Consider the following 17,251-nt stretch of genomic DNA (forward strand, 5'->3'; position numbering starts at 1 on the left):
TTCCACCGTCCCCACTCCCACTCCCCACCCACCATCCTCCAGGTACCGCGGCGGGCATCTCGGGGGTCGCGGGGATTTTGGAAAGCCACCCTTGGGCCCCTCCCCGGGCCCGGGCCCGCTCGGAGCTGCCCCTCCCCACCCCCGGCCCCGCGCCCCCCGCCCGCTCGCCCTCCCTCAGCGGGGAGGGGGCGGCATCGCGCCCCCGCCGGCGCGGCCCGGCCCGCCCTCACCTGCCAGCGCCAGGATCTGGGCCTTGTGCAGCAGCAGGCGGTCGCCCCACTCGCCGGGGCTCTCGTCGTCCTCGTCCGCCGCCTCCTCGGGGTTGCGGTACACGGTGTAGACCTTCTGGTTGTCGAAGTCCTGCTGGGAGGTGGGGCTGAAGTCCCGCACGCGGGACACGGGCAGCGCGTAGCACACGTTGTCCTCCAGGAACCGCACGAACGCGTACATGGTGCGGGGCGGCCGCGCGGCTCCGCGCCCGCCGCCGTATTGTTCCTGCGGCCGCCTCTGCGCTCGGCTGAGCGAGCCTGGCCGCGCCGCCCGCCGGGCCCCAGACGGCGCCGGCCAGGCGCGAGCAATCCAGCGCGGAGCGACGCGAGCGGGGCGGGCCCGGGCGGGGGGAGCGGGAGCGGCCCCGGCCCCGCTCGCTGCCCGCCGCCAACAGCGCCGCGCCCGCGGCCCCGCACGGCCCCGCACGGCCCGGCCGGGCGCACGGTCCGCACGGCCCCGGCACCCCCGCCCCGACCCTCGGCTATGGCCGGAGCCCGGCGGGCGCCCGTGCTCCATCCCGGCCCCGGGAAAGGCTTCGGGAAACTGTTTTTGCCCCCAGGTTGAAAACTCCGTACACGCGTGCTGCAGAAATAGGCTTTGTTCCAGGGAATCGTGGAGTGGTTTGTGTTGGAAGAGACCTTAAAGATCATCTCGTTCCAGCTCTGCCGCCACGGGCAGGGACACCTTCTGCTGGACCCGGTTGCTCAGAGCCCCATCCAGCCTGGCCTTGGACACTTCCATGGATGGGGCATCCATGACCTCCCTGGACACCCTGTACCAGGGCCTCACCACCCTCAAGAATTTTCCTGATTGCCAGTCTGAAACTACACTCTTCCAATTTGAAGCTATCCCCCCTTGTCCATCACTACGTGCTCTTGTAATAAGTCTCTCCTCATCTTTCCTCTAAGTTCCTTTCAGGCGCTGCAAGGCCATAATAAGGTCACCCTGAAGCCTTCTCCTGGCTGAACAATCCCAATTCTCTCAGTCTTTCCTCCTTAGAGAGGTGCTCCATCACATTGATCAACTTGGTGGTTACCTTTGAAGGGGAAACAGAGGGGTGGAACACGGTGGGATTTGTTTTGAGGGCCAGGGCAGAGCCAGTGAGTGCAGGGAAAAGGAGCAGCAGGGAGCTGCGTGAGGAGAGTGGATGCTTCCTGGCCAGATAATATGACACAGAGCCCCACACTCATCTTCACTTGGCAACAGCACTGAAGCATCAGCTTTTACCTGAAGGTCCTCTTGGTAATGCAGAACCACCTGCACTCCATCATACTGTGCCCTGGGGGTTGCTGGAAGAGCAGAAAGCTCCCCTACCCTCCCCCAAAAGAGCACATAGAGCTGAGAAATGCTGTGCAGGTGTGTCAGAACAAGGGTTCGAGGTGGCACAAATTTTATCACAAATTCCCAAACTTTTGGAGACTCATGTTTTGAGTTCCACATATGGTTCAGAACTAACTTGTACTGCTGTTTCTGGTCCTGAAGTCTGTTTACCCAACCAGACTTAGCAACAGAACAATAACATGGGGATAACTATTTAATGTAAAAATAGAAAAAAAAAAATCACAGAATGAGTATAAGAGACTTTTTTGTTTACAAAACTCCAACACAAAATGAAACCAAAATATATCGTCTTTGTGGGTTTTCATGTCCCTAGGCATTTGCAGTGCTATCTCTGCCCGTTGCACTGAGTAAAACCACACTGAACTTGTTTTTCCTGGTTATCTTGTATAGATTTCCTCCTGCATGGGGACAGACCACAAGATGGAAAACATGGAGTTCAGTTTTGACTGAGCACTGGCACAGGTTTCCAGAGAACTTAAGGAGTTTCCATAAAGTTGAGTTGGAGGTAACTCAAAAGCATCTGGATGTGGTCTTGGGCAAGCCCTTGAGCAGGGGCTGGATTAGGTGAGCTCCCAAGGCCTCTTCCAACCTCAGCCATTCTCTGACAGTGCCAGAAACTTTTGGCTGTGCCCAGCAGAAATCTGTCTGTCTTAAACAGCACATGAAAACATAAGGAATCCATACAGGTGTAGCTAAGCCAATGTAAGCATTTCACCAACAAGCTGTAAGCTTCCCATACAGTAATGGCAGCTTTATTATTTTGGCAATTACAGAGTTTTTCAAATACTCCTGTTTAAGATTGGGGATTTAAATGGCAGTACTTTATGTTAGCAATAAAGTATTGCCAGACTGGTGTGTAATTACAGGCAAATATAAGTATGCTACAAAATATGGATGACAAATGTATTCTAGTAGCGAGCCTGCAAGGGAAATGAAATTCCAGCAAGGATTGTGTTGCTGATCAAACAATACCAGCTGCTGTAGCACTGCTGTCTCATCTACCTCATGTTACATTGGGGTACAGGGAGCTGCAGAGAAATGACAGGACAGTCTGATTGCTGGAATTACTCCCTGGACTGTTAAAATTACATGAAGGACAGTTTTGTCCTATGAAGTTCAGTGGCCAGTGAGCGATTGGGTAGACTCCCTCCTCCCAGGATTGTATTTCCTCCACAGTTGAATTCCATTGGGGTGTGTAAGGCTGTTGTCCAGGGAAAGGAACTCAGAGCAGTAGTAAAAGTGGAAATAAAAGGAAACAAAGAGAAGGTCAGGACTCAGAAATTAGTTTGAGTTGGAAGGGGAGGGATCTCTGGATACCAAAGACACCTGGGTAATTTGTCCCCATAAAAGAAAACCAAAAGGCTTCATGTGAAGGCAGCTAGCACCATAGTGGGTTGGCTGGCTAGTTGGTTGGTTGGTTGGGGTTTTTTGGGAAAAAAGAACACTCTAAACTGGTGTTTGCAATATTTTACATTTGAATGTTCAATTACAGGGAAGACTGTAAAGATTTTTGTATCAGCAGCAAAAAAATAAAAAGGTCTCAAATCCTTTAGGCAGGCTGTTTCACAGTTCTCCACTGAAGAAACATTTTTGGGAACAGATAAGGGTTGGGATGATAAATGCATGTTTACTCTTGGTCCCTTGCACACATGTTAAGCCAGAAGGCTTTATAATGCTAAAGAATTAATAATGATCCCATACATTTTTTTCTTCTGCCTACAAGGAGCAATGTTAATTTCTGGCTTTAAAATCTATAAATAATCTGCACTGGTTAGCTGTGAAGCTGAGGAAAAATCCATTAAAGCGGCAAAAGAAACACAAGTCACTTGTCACTCCTGTCTTTTGGACCTTTCCCATTTCTACTAATGGTTAGCCAGCTGCTTTAACACGGAGTTGAGCTTGAAGTTTAAAGGTGCAGAGCTATTTTAAAGGTGTAGATTTTAAAACTCATTGTTAAGGGAATAACAGGAACCTCACTGGATTTAGATCCTCAAGCCAGTCCAACCTTTTAGAAACAGCACAGTCCTGCTGAGAAGTAAATTGTACTTTCAAAATGCAAATCAAGCCTCAGCTTAGAAAGCAATACTGTCACTCCAAGAGTGGAGAAACCACAGAGCACAGTCCCAGCCCCTGTGGGACTCCTGAGTGGCTCTTTCTTGGAACACTACTTTGTATTTTGCTGGTGTTGTTTTTCTTGAAAAGTAAAAAAAAGCATTCAAGCAAAAGCCGATGTCCGCAGCTTTCATATGCACTCTGTGTTTTCACTTAAAGACACTAAATGAAAAGCTAATAGTTCCAATAAAAGTTATGCAAGTGCTAAATCTCTTTTCACAGGAAAACATTAAAATTAGGCTCATCATTCACATTACTCCATATTTAGTACCAAATTCTCAAAGGACACCATATTGACTTTAAATCTGCTAAAGAAGAAATTCCCATGTTCTTTTACTGTTCCAGTGGAGGTGCTTCACTATTACCTGACTCTTCAGCAGTAACCATACATTGGACTACTACTAGGAATCCCTACACACTGCATATGTGGTTTAGAAAACTATTGTTTTCTTGTGGATTTATTTGTCCTCCAAGCAGTGCATTTCTTACACAGTTGTTTTCAAGCTCAAGTATACCTTGACGGAAAGATATATTCACAATTTTTTTGGGTAACATTGTTGGAACAATGGCATTAAAAGTCATACAGTTTAAAGAAGAACTCAGATAACAGTGCACAAGAACTGAAGACTGTTCAAAGGTTTATATATGTTAAGTCATACAAGATATTCACAGTCTGGCTAATTTTTATAAAGAGCATGATCACAGAGTGATCAGAAGATACCTCCATTCCATGGTTTGCATTTTTTATCTTACAATGAAGTGCAAGACAAAGTCATTTCCATGTATTAATTAATTTTCCTCTGAACAGTCATGTAGAGTTTCTAGGTGTTTTGAGAGAGAGGGTGGTTGCAAGGAGGGAACCTACTATCCAGATGGAGCAGGGTAAGCATTCCAGAGGGTTGTTCCCCTTTATATTTTAAAATAAATTTTAACTCTTGAGACACTGTCGCCACACTGTGCTTTCAGCATCACAGTGATTACATATAAAAATACAAACAACAACAACAACAACAACAAAAAGAGGTCCTGTTCCTGTGTGATGCTAGAAGTTGGATAAGAAAATATTTGTGTCCATATATAATTCTGTAGCACTCCATTACCAAGAGTAAGGGAACCTAGATTACACAGATAAATTCTGAAGATCGAATCTTTTGAAATCTATGGCCTTAAACCATCCTCAGTCCCAATTCCTCAGAGTGATCTAACTTTTCTCAGGGCTGTGGATAATATACTCAATCATATTTTACAGTAAACTCTCACACCCTCACAGAATATTCTTTCAAAGAAATGAAACCCAAGGAACACTTTATGGATCCATTCGCATAGGAGACACTTATTTCCCAGCTGGTGCATTCTGTAGCATGAAAAGGTAACGATTAAGTCAAAGTGTCCACAGGAGAAGGCACTTTTCTCACTGTTAATGACTGGCTGGAGAAACCAAGGACCAAGGAAAAAGCCAGACAGTCATTAACTGCTGAAAAATCCTGACCTAAAGGTCATTATTACTATTATAAAATTGGAAAACGAAAAAGTAATTATTTTCTTTGCGTTTTTATATGTATTAAAAATATAAAATTCTGGTGTCTGTTGCTGTGGATACTGGTCTGTAAGGTACTTATCTTTCCCCATTCTGGCAGCCTATGCAGTGGATAGATCTGGGACTGGCAACCCTTCAGGAATGTGTGCCAGACTGTATTTTCCTCTTCCAAATTACAGGTTAAACGTGCCCACAAAGTCTCCAGGAACCAGGAGACGCTGCCAGTCGGCACCATCGGTGAGAGCAGCAATTCCCCACCCTCACCCAGCCTCTTCTGGGAGCTGCAAATGACTCTCAGACATCGTGGCCTCAAACAGCTCCTACCCTCGTGTACACCATTCCAAATCTTGCTAAATGCCATCTTTTGCTCTCAGGGGAAATGCTGTTTTCCACGTGATAAACTCCTTTCCTGTGAGGAAAGTAGGGAAGGCTCTGTGTGAGCTGACTCGTGCATGGGCTCACCTGTAAAATGCGTCCTTCAGGTGCCATTGCCACCGTCTGCAAAAACTGCTCTAGAGATGATGCTGCTCTTGCAGCCCAAATGATCTTTATTGCTACTACCATCCGCTGATGGCTTCAGCCTATATATTTTCACTCTAACTGGATATTTTATTTGAGATTTGCCCTTTCCTATTACAAACCAGACTTTCCCCTGGCTTTTGACAGGTGTTTTACTAATATGACTCTAAAAGTAGCTTTACATGCATAGATTTTGCACCACTGCAAGAATTTGATTCCTTCTGTACTTCAGATGAAAAAGTGACTTTCTTTGGCAACGACTAAAGTCTTTTTGTAACCTTTGGGCTTCAGTGTAAAATATTATTACTAGACGCTGCCTGTGATTATGTTATGGTTTAGATGGATCCTCTAAGTGAGGTGGTATTAATGACCCTTTTTTGTAATCTTTTCATTTTGGTTTTCTATTTTCATGTCTGTCCAGCACTGTTCTGTTTTGAATGAGCATTTATGTCTCATACTGACAGGGAAAATGATCCTGCAGCCCTTTTCTGCAGAGACCTATTCTGCTTGAGAGGTTCATACAATATAGGATAGACAGAGAAGGAAAGGAGGTCAGCTACTAAAAATGCAGGACTGCATTTTTTCCAAAAAAGTACCTCCACATACTCCCACTTTCCGTTAGAAATTTGATTTTAGCAAGAGTGAGAACAGGCTTCAGAGATGGTTCTTGCTGTTTTGGAAGGTTCTGGACAATCAGCAGCTGTAGGAATTGGATTGAGTGAAGGCAGAGTCAAAACTGCTTAAATAAATGTTTTCACAACGCAGTGCTTTCAATTTATACTCCTGTCATATTCCTTCTAATCCCTTTCAAGGCTGGTTATATTTCATTATAAAGTGAGTTTTTAGAAAATGTTCCCAGGACTTAGTGCTCACATCTCACTACTTCAGAAGGTAGAGTTTTCTACTTCTAATGAAAGTTACAATCAGAGATGCACCAGCTGCTCTTCTGAAGAACCTCAACTAATGTAAGCACGTAAAGTCCTGTTGTGGAATGTGAAAGGGAGATAACAGAGCAGGAATAATCCTTGGAATATTTCAGAAAAGTGTGTTCCTCAGTTGTGCATTGTTAATAATCATGTTTAAATTAAAAGAACAGAAAATGAAAGCTGAAACTGCTGCCAAGTGAAAGTGCTCCCTGATCTAAAACCCTTCACTATGCTCTCTGAACCTCTCCACTCTAAGTACAACCAGACATCTTTATATTTATGAGTTACAAATGAAGCTGCAAGTGGTCTGCTCTTGTAGGTGAATTTAAAAAAAACCAAAAACATAAAAAACCCACAAAACCAAAAAAAAGCCCAACACACAACAAGCAAATGTCAATTGGAAGAAGTTGCTGTGACCCAGCTTCTGAAAATTCATACAAGGGGGTAACTGTGATAGACCCCTCCAAGAATTGTAGTTTTTCAAAGCAGAGTAACTCCCTTTATCTCACACAGCATAGACAATTGGCATTCATCTTTGTCCCACTTACAAGGAAGGTGTTCCCTCAAAATAGAAAATGGCATAGGAAACTGATAATCCGAGAGGTGTTTGAAACCTCAAGGGTCTTCTTGCTTTGCTGGTATTTTCCACAAACCCTGGGCAACATCTATAGTTCCGTAATATTTAACATTCAGGGGAATCAGGATCTTTTTAAATGTGTGATCAGAAAGAAGGGCCCTTCCTAGGCTGTCCCAGAATTCCTCATAACAAAGCAAGCTTTGTTTCATAAAGAAATACCTTGCACTGGAATACCCTAGGGAAACCAGGGTTTGGGGTTTTTTTTCTTTTAAACAAAGATGGGAATGTTCGAGTTCAAGGTTCCCTTTAAGTACTCTTCTAACATGAATATTTTTAAGGATGCTCTATCAAGTTCATGCATGAAATGTCACCCAGCCGTTAGTATATTTCTATGCAAATACAGCTGTGAAGGCTAATAACTGAAATCTGCATTTTTTCCACATTTCCAGTGTATTAAGCAGCTTCTCATTCTTTCCTGTTTTGTAACTCACATTAGCCTCTTGTATCAATAAAAAAAAGCTCGGGTTATACTGCTTCCTGCTTGAATTCTCTGCAAACATCAAAGGTGGACATTTGAATAAGCATTTAATGTATACATTTTTATTCAGCTCAGTATACTGATTTTCTCCTGGTAGGAATAAGAATTCTGCAAGATGACTGCAGAAAAGCACACCATTCAGAATATGAATTGGAATATTCTTGCAACGCTTTTCAGTGTGGATGGTGTGATATTAAGATTAGAATCCTGCATATAATCAGATTTTGATGCTTGTACATATAGTCTGGTATTTCTTTTCCTTTACAAGGTTTGTATGCAAAAACACATCAATCCAATATTTGGAACATGTACTGTCTGCATATACTACACAGTCCAAACTGATGAAAAAATAATGTCAAGGAAAATAAGAAAGTGTCTGGGGCACTGCAGCATACAGACTTTGCTAAATTCATCAGAAGTAGTTTTACTGTTTGAAGACAGAAAATATTGCAAAAACCAGTCCTTCCAGAACAGTGAGAGCAAACAGGGCTGGTGTCCATCCCTTTATTAAATCTTGGACTAAAGATTGACTCTTTGGGAGCTGTACATATTTCTCTAATCTTTCAAATTCTGTGATATGATACACACAGAATTTCTTCCAAATGGCCTATATTTTCCAAATTCCCTCCCTTATTCTATACCAGTACATATAACAGGTAATAAAATAGAAAAGATAAGATAGGTGGGGATTTTATTAGAAGCAAAAGGGGGCACTACTGAGAATATATCACAGTATTTAGGGAACATAAATATAAGGTATAACCTCAGCCTTTATCCAAAAATGTAAAAGACCACATAGCAAAGGAAGTCTGAATTTTGTTCAGGAATTTTTGTAAAGGAATTCAGCCTAGTGTCGTAGCTCAAGATTCTGATTGGGAAGTAAGCTAATAATGCTTTAGATAAATTTTCACTGATGAGAAATGATGAATTGACACATTTCTTAAGAAGTAATGACAGTTCAGAAGATGCCATTATCTGTCCTGCTTCTGACCTGGAGGCACTATCTAGAATCACAGAATCATGGAAACATTTAGGTTGGAGAAGACCTTTAAGATCATCAATTCCAGCCATTAACCCATCACTGCCAAGCCCACCATGAAACCATATCCCTGAGCACCACATCTATTCCTCTTTTAAACATCTCCAGGGATGGTGACTCCACCACTTCCCTTAGCAGCCAGTTCCAGGGTTTGACAAACCTTTCAGGGAAGAAATTTTTCCTAATATCCAATCTAAGCCTTCCCTGATGCAGCTTGAGGTTGTTTCGTCTTCTCCTATTGCTTGTTACTCAGGAGGAGTGACCAACCCCCACTTGGCTACAAGCTCCTTCAAGGGAGTTTTAGGGGTTCTTAAAATGTCCCCTGCTCCCCCTGTTCTCAGGCTGAGCCCCCCAGCTCCCTCAGCTGCTCCTCATCTCAGGGTGCTCCAGACCCTGCCCCAGCTCCGCTGCCCTTCCCTGGACTCACTGCAGCCCCTCAATGTCACTTTTGTCATGAGGAGCCCAGAACTGGACCCAGCACTCGAGGTGTGGCCTCACAGTGCCCAGTACAGGGGGACAGACACTGCCCTGCTCCTGCTGCCACACCACAGCTGGTACAAGCCAGGTGCCCCTGGCCTTCCTGCCCACCTGAACACACTCTGGCTCATGTTCAGCTGCTGTCACCAGCACCCCCAGGGCATTTTCATGGTCTCTCCAAAATTCTCTCTAAAATCACTCCTGACAGCTTTCACGGGTTTAGTTTGTTTTGTTTTTTTTTAAACTCTGTTAACCAAAAGAACAAAGATAGTAGCTGTGCTTGCCCTCACACCACGTAGCAAAATGAACTCAAAGAGAGGTTGGACGTAGCAAGGACTCTGGTGGACCTCAAGTATCTATATGCAGCTGTACAATCCAAGAAAACTCACAGTTATTGCTTACCCTGCAGGGCTCTCTCAGTACAAGATCTCAAATACCATCTGTGCTCTGTGTGGAAGCTGCCAAAACCCCATCCACAGAAACCATGGAGCACAGAGTGTTGTAACTCCCATCCTGCTCTGGAGCAAAGATTGAAAAAAGACACCTCCATCCTCTTACTTTAATGGCCTGAAATTCTCACCCCTGGCAGGTGCAGATACAAAAGTCCTTGAAAAACTAGGCCAAGGGACACTTCTTTCAAAATCCACCAACAAGACCAGGAGATCACCAGAGTGCTGTCTTCCATTTTTAATTGACAAACTCCTCACTGGGACTCTCGCTTGGCAAGTGAGGTGCCTGGCTTTGGTTCCCCCATCTGCCTGAAGGGCTTCAGCCCTCCCACTCTGCACCTCCACTTGTAAAATACTTCTCTTCACCTAAACACACATAACTTCCTCTAAAAAACCCCCAGGAGAGGAATGCATCTGTCTCCCAGTCTCCTGCTAAATGCATTACACTCCAGATGAGGTCTCACTGATCACTTGTAAAGGTAAAAGCACAGCCAGTAACCAAGCTACTGCAGGGTCGTGTATTTCTTCTACTGAGAGCAAACTGCTTTCAATTTGCTCATGTTCACAGAATTGTAGAATGGTTTGGGTTGGAAGGGACCTTAAAGATTATCTAAAATCACCTCCCTTGACCTGCTGACTGCACTGCTTTTGATAGGTTTGGCTTTCTGGGCTGCAGGCACACATGGCTGGGTCATGTTGAGCTTCTCATTAACCAAAATCCTCAAGTCCTTCTCCTCGGGGCTGCTCTTAATCCATTCTCTGCCCAGCCTGTATTTGTGCCTTGGATTGCCACAGTCTGTGTGCAGAACTTTATTTTAAGAGCACATATATAAGAGCAGTCACTCTAAATCAGCAAATTTGCAGAACACTTGTTATTCCTCAATAATTTCTTTAGGGGTCTGTATTCTAGAGAGGAAAGTATTGCTGAAGAGGGAAGTAAAAAGTGTAAGTAGCAATTAGACTTTCTCTTAAATACTCAAATAGCTCCAAGGTTATGTTTTCTCTGAAAAATATTCTCAGTGAGTGCATGTGGTGCTCTTGCAGCACATGACATGCTTTAACTTCTTTGGGGATTTAGTTTTTTTAAACCTTCAGATTTTAAGACAAATGGAAGTGGAAAACAAATGTTTTCATATGAATGCTGCGCTTTAATTGTTGTGCATTTTGGGGTTTATTTGACTATGGTCCCTTCTCAAATGGCAAGATCAATATAAATGCCATGCTTAGGAAGACTAAGAAGAAAACTAGAATTCCCTCTGTCTTAAAATTTTGCCAAAAAATGGCAGCTATGTCTTTGAGCTGCTATTTAATTAACATTAGTGGAAGACTGTCAGTAATCACTACTGCTGAGTGGTTTATTTACTTGGAAGAAAATATGGGTTTCAGTGTATAACTTTCATCTTTTGAGTTTAGAAATTTTGGTACCAGTGATATAATTTGCAAAGTTATCGCTAGGCAATTAAAATATATTCTATCGTTTAACCTTTGGATGATGTATAAATATGCACAGACACTCCTACAAGGCAATTTGTCTGCCAATCTGGAAAATGCTAATGCTGTAGTCAATAAGTCAACAGTCTGCAAAGTTAAATTATGAAATCAGAAAGAAGTGCAGTTCCCTTTCATTCCAGATATAAAGATCCTAAGGATTTCCAATTTTCTGTATGGGACAATAAATTTCAAAGACGACTGTATTCTGCCCCAATAACCACGATCTGCACAGCGTGTTCAGGTATTGTTGGAGAGATTAAAACCACAAAAACAGAGAGGAACAGCTCAGCATCAGATAATCACAAGCAATTCTATGTCAGCAACAGACAGCTGGAGACATATGCCAACAATATTGTAAAAGTGGGAAAATGGAGATTTCAGGACAGCAAGGACATGGGTTTCATACATTAGCCTAAATCACAACCCAAAACATTGAAATTGTTGTTCACAAGTAACAGCTCTCTGTCACTGTTCAGAAAGTCTACCATTTAGCATAAAAACTATGTAAAGCAAAATTAGGCAGAATAAGATATTTGTTTCTCTAATATTTTGCATGTTGATCACCTATTTGATTTCAGTGTTATCATGGACAAAGAGATCAGAATATTTTTTGCCAGATCAGCTGGAAGAGCTGTCAAGTTATGGACCACATTAATGATTTGTGAGAATCTTGTGTGAAAAAGCAGTTAGATGGATTTTTACCTACAAATATTTGTCTAAAGATTTTTGCTTCCAAGTACAGTTTAAAAGAAAATGAACAAACCTTGACCTAACTTTAGTAATTCTGTTTTTCCCTTTCCCTTGAGTTTCAAGTGTCCCTGTTCTTCCCTGATACTCATTCCCATCTATCCCCACTTTTGTCTTTCACTTTTTTAAATTAAACATCTACAAAGAAGTAAGTCCAAGAATAAAGGCTGAGAAAATCCTATTATAATTATTGCTGTGAAGCAGAAGAGAGAGCAAGGAAAATACTTAGACTTGTGAAGCAAAAAATAATCTACCTTTCTACTGCTTTCTCTCAGACCCTCCTTTATAGACACATAAAAATCCTTTTCTTTCTTTTTTATGTAGGTGACCATATAAAATCATGATAAAAAATTCAAGGCTCTGAACCCAAAAAGCTCCAAGTTTCCTATTTTCACAAACAGTTCTCAAAAAAAAAACCCTTTGTATTTTGGATTTCTTGTAAAAATGGGAAATGGCTTGAAAATATTCATGGGGAAGTAAAAACTGTTTTGATGAGTTCACTTCCCCTGCATATGAAGAGCAGTTTCAAAGTGATGCTTTATAGAGGTGGCTGGGCTTGAACCTTTTTCTGATTTTACTGAAGTTCTGCGTTTGTATCTCAAGTGTTTTGTTCTGGGATCTTGCCATGATTCCTGAAGCTGTGAGTCTCAGAGAGGGTAATGGAGACAAGTGACTTGTAAGGAAGCTCAGGCCCAGGTCCCTGAGGTGTTTGTATTTTAGGACTTAGAGCCTGGCACGGATTGAAGAGCGATGTAATGCTTGAGGCGCCGACGAAAGAGTTTGAAAAAACAATACAATAAGAGGCGTCAGCGGGGAATGGCAGATTGATTGCAACAACTAATGCCAAAAAGTTCTGAAAAGAAGAAAAATGTAGTCTGAGTAAAAGAAATAAAGAAGAAAGAAGGGAAAGGATAGTAAGAGGTTGCACGCCTCCGGCAACTTGCCTGCAGATCGATGTGCATCGGGGACAATTAATCAAGCAGTTCCTGTGACTGGTCTTTACGCTGGTGTGTAAACCTTGATGATGCTGTTCAGTCCAGATCAGCAAGTTGGATTGACAGGATCTACCCTAAAGCTCAACTTTACTGAAACTTGAGTGGCTTGATGAAGCTCATCGTTCAGATCAATGGAAGGCCAGCGCCTCCAGATGAGAGATCGCCCATCAATTTAGGGGTAGGAAGGACCACTGCCTCTTGAAGTGATTATTGGTTCCTCAAATATGTAGCACAGACTGGATACATGGCGTATCTGAAGCAATATAGGGTAAGTTTTAACCTACACCTTCTCCTTCCCCCCCCTCCCCCCAGATTAAAACCTCAGTTTGTGTGGTAGGTTTTTTAAGCAGACAAGAACAGAATCTCTAAGTTTGGGATGTAGTGATCCACTCTGAAGCACAAACCTGTGTGAACAGAGGCCCACAGCCAGCATACCTAGTCCTGAGAGGCTCACAGAAATACAAATATTCCAACCCCACAGACCACATGCACAGCACTCATCTGCAGCCACAGCAGGATATGACTGCAACAATCCTACATCTGATGATTAAAACCTGCTTTAACTCGTGTTTGGGGTCGCTACCATGCAAAATGCATTACAGCAGTCTCCATGCTCCTCTCCAGCTGGAGAACAGCCCATCAGATCAGCACTGCTGGAGGAAAACTAGAGCCACCTCACAGTCTCACCTTACCCAGGCCAGAACACTGACTGCTGCAAAAAACATAAATCGGGAGTAAAACAGAGCGCTGAATACATTAATCAAAATGATCACCGTTGCAAGATCTGCTAAGAACAAAGAAAACAAATCCAAGGAAAGTTAACACTAGAAACCATTTGCAAGGCTGCACAAGTCAGCTAATGAAATAACTGTCAATTGTAGACACAAACCTTTTGTGCTTTCACACAATTTAAATATAAAGTAATTTGCATTCAGGTATCCAAGTCTCCCTGAAAAAAAAAGATTAACAATAGGATTCGCTTTCTTTCTAACAAGCTTTTTTCTCCCTCCCTTCCCCCCAGGGGTGGCTCTGATAAGGTCACCTTATTAATGCAGATCTCTGTTTTTCAGAAAGCAGCCAGGAGTTTAACTGTTTCACTGTGAAATGATCTATGAGATGAGAACAGTCCATTTTTTATCCTTGATTGATCATTTCAGCATATATAACAGCAAATCCTAAGGGACACTACTCAAATCCCTGCCTCAGAATGACCTAGAGACTCAGCTCTAAAAAGTGTTGCGCTCCACTACACAATCCTTCAGCGCTTTTTCTTAACTTCGCATTTTCCACTGAACATAATAAAGTTGCCTTGCATCATTACTGTTCTCTATAGGAAAAAAACTATCTCATAAATAACTAAAAAAGTTTTAACGGCTGAGAATTGGGTGCCACTACAGCCTGCTGAGGAACTGAGCCATCAAGCAGTTAATGCCTTTTCCCTAGACACAAAGGCAGGAGCAGGTCTATGATCTCAATTCAGGTGTCACGGCTTCTCATTTCCTTCCCTGGCCACCAGACACCTGTTTCCCTGCTCTTAATAGCCTGTGATGGGAACTGCCTGGTGCCAAAATCACAGGCTCTGCCTCCTATATGATGAGTTGAAAATAAAGTGACTGCCCTTTATTTTTTTTTTTTTAGTTATTTATTGTGTCTAAGCTTTATCTCAATTCCATTGTTGGGTTATTCTTCTCCATTCTGTATGCTTCCAGAGAACTAATCTTCATTTTGCTTTTTTTGATGACTTTATGCTGACATATACAGAGACCTTAAATAAATCATTACGAATATAAATAGCAATGGCTGGATTACAAAGGATTCTGGAACACTTGTGATAGTAAATTAGCAGGCAGGCAAACCTACAGCTGCCAGCAGCTGATGTAATATTTTAGAGAATTGTTTTCTAGATTGCATAAGGGAGAATTGTTGTCCTTTGAGCTTCGTTCTCGGCTTCTTTCAATCTGTCAAACAGTTCAACAATGTGATGCTCACACAAAGCTCACAGAGAAACAGCTTATAAATCCCAAATATCATACGCACAGAGTGGGGGAAATGCAAGCCTGAGACACAAGGTAGAATTCAGGAAAAAAAACTCCACAGAGATACCTGTCTATTGCTAACAGCACCCCTAAACACATAGACATTATATCCACAGAAACAGCTACCACATCAAGGAACATTTGAACAAATTTCCCCCTTTTTTCCTTCCATCCTTTCTTCATAAACATTAAACTCCAACAGGCAATTGTATTATAATACTGCAGCCTGTAAATTCCTGTAATCAACTGATGGAACAACATTAATTATGGAGACTTTGTACAGGCCACACACATCTTTACATCCCTTTATAAAATGCTGACACATTCCCCATCTAAAAGGGATTACAATCACAGAGGATGATCCTGCAAATGCCTACTATTGAATGTAGCATTGGCTACCATGAGTAAGCCCACTGAAGCTACCAGAAACTCACATGGCCAGACAAAAAGCTCTGATTCACATATATGACTAACAAAGGTATTCAGACCACAACATTTTCTATCTGACTATGCTTTTGCAGACTGAGATTTAGAGGGTTGATGCTTTCAGACTCGAGAATCAGTCTGGGACAGCAGGCTAGCTGTGAGATGACGCAGGTGAGAGGTACAAGAGCAGGTAGTTGGTGCCCTCAGAAATAAGCTTAAAGAAGGAAGACAAAATTTGGGAAGCTGTGTCAGAAAGGCATCAGGTATTTATGTTGCAATGATGATGAAGCTGAGATGGGAGGGGTACATGACGTAGAAGGGATACAGGAGATAATAGCAGAGAGGTACTAAAGACAGGATTTGGATTAGGTGGGATTTAGCCAGCAGGGACAGAAGGCTCAGCACTAATATCGAAAAGATGGGGAAGCAATAAAAGGATTCAAAGAGCAAGAGGCTTAGTTGTGAGCAGCAGGAGAAGTGATTCTTAGCCAATCTATTGCACTTTGGTAGTAGCTGTTGCTCCAAAGGCGGCACACAGAAGGTGATGTGCACAACAGCCTCATAAAACTCCCTGATTACAGCAAAGAGTCGAGTTCCTGATCTTGTGCTGGTTTGGCAAGTGGGTCTGTGGTGTGAGTCAGGCAAATGAAGCAACCTTACAAATACCATATAAAAGTAGCTCATGTAGCAAGCAGCCTGAGATGGAATGCCCTTGAATTGAAAGGAATGTGCTGTTCCCTGGCACAACATGTAACTGCCTTTCACTTGTCTCATTTGTAGAGAGTGATTTCAATCTTTGGCAGCGATGAGTGGCACATGTTGGAGGTGTTTTGCCTAAAGGTGTGCTGTTTCATTAGCTGAATGTTGCTTAACAAAGTCTCATCATTTCAGAAGGCACACTGTAATGAATTATTTGCAGGTTATCACTGATGGATGCATAAAATCCACTGAAAGCATCAACTGTCACTCAGCAATAGCATGGCCTGAATATTTATTACCTTTTATTTACTTTCTATCTATTCTATATCATGGACAGGTAAGAATTCTAAGACACATTAAAAATCATTCCAACTGATAAACATCCACAATGTTAAGATCAATCTCTTTTCATTTCCACCCAAAACAAAGCAATTATTTCTCTTCCCATGCCCCTGTATTAGTAAAGGCCCGAGTCTGGGGAGAGATCTTGCTACAGTGCCTGGTGTTGGCCAGCTCATATCCTGCCACATGCAGTAAAAAATCCCCCTAAAAATTCACCACTAGCATGCAATAGATCCAGGAACAGAATAAAGCAAGAAAGCACGATTGTTGTAACAATGATTAGCTTTAGTGCAGAGCATTATAAGGTCAAATTTCTGGTTGCTGGTCTGGGTGACTATTTTTACAGCACAGTGTAACTGAGAAAGGGGCTGCTGACTATTCTCAGGTTTGTGTTAAAGCTCTTGGTATGCCCAGTGGGAATGAGAGCCTTCCCAACAGTTTGATACCACACAAGGCTGGCTTTACCTTGGTTTTCCCTAATAATTTCCTGCCTGTTGGGTATTAGATATACCTTCAGTCGCAGACTATGAAAATATTGGCGACATTGTTGTGAAAATCTTTTACTTCCCAAAGTGATTTTTTTAAAAGGCTATTAGTACTTTAGAGATTGGGGTCTTTGAGATTACACAGTCTATGTACAGCAATTTTGGGATGACACACAAAGAGAAGTATGTCTGCCAAAATGTAAAAAAAACAAAGAGAAGAATATTTTTAATTACTTCAAAATACA

At 42.5% G+C, this 17,251-nt stretch overlaps 2 protein-coding genes across 2 annotated transcripts in view; both read right to left on the reverse strand.

Moving 5' to 3' along the window:
* Window positions 1-510, reverse strand: part of BEND5 (BEN domain containing 5) — a 30,666-nt gene extending 30,156 nt beyond the window's left edge. Inside the window, exon 1 of the mRNA XM_062497543.1 lies at window positions 231-510. Within this exon, the coding sequence (XP_062353527.1) occupies window positions 231-450 (220 nt within the window). The 5' untranslated portion in view covers window positions 451-510. The remainder of the gene's footprint in view (window positions 1-230) is intronic.
* AGBL4 (AGBL carboxypeptidase 4) overlaps window positions 1-17,251 on the reverse strand; it is an 848,931-nt gene that overhangs the window by 337,330 nt on the left and 494,350 nt on the right. The window lies entirely within an intron of this gene.

This window comes from Cinclus cinclus, chromosome 8 (assembly GCF_963662255.1).
Source record: "Cinclus cinclus chromosome 8, bCinCin1.1, whole genome shotgun sequence".
NCBI classification, from domain to species: Eukaryota; Metazoa; Chordata; class Aves; order Passeriformes; family Cinclidae; genus Cinclus; species Cinclus cinclus.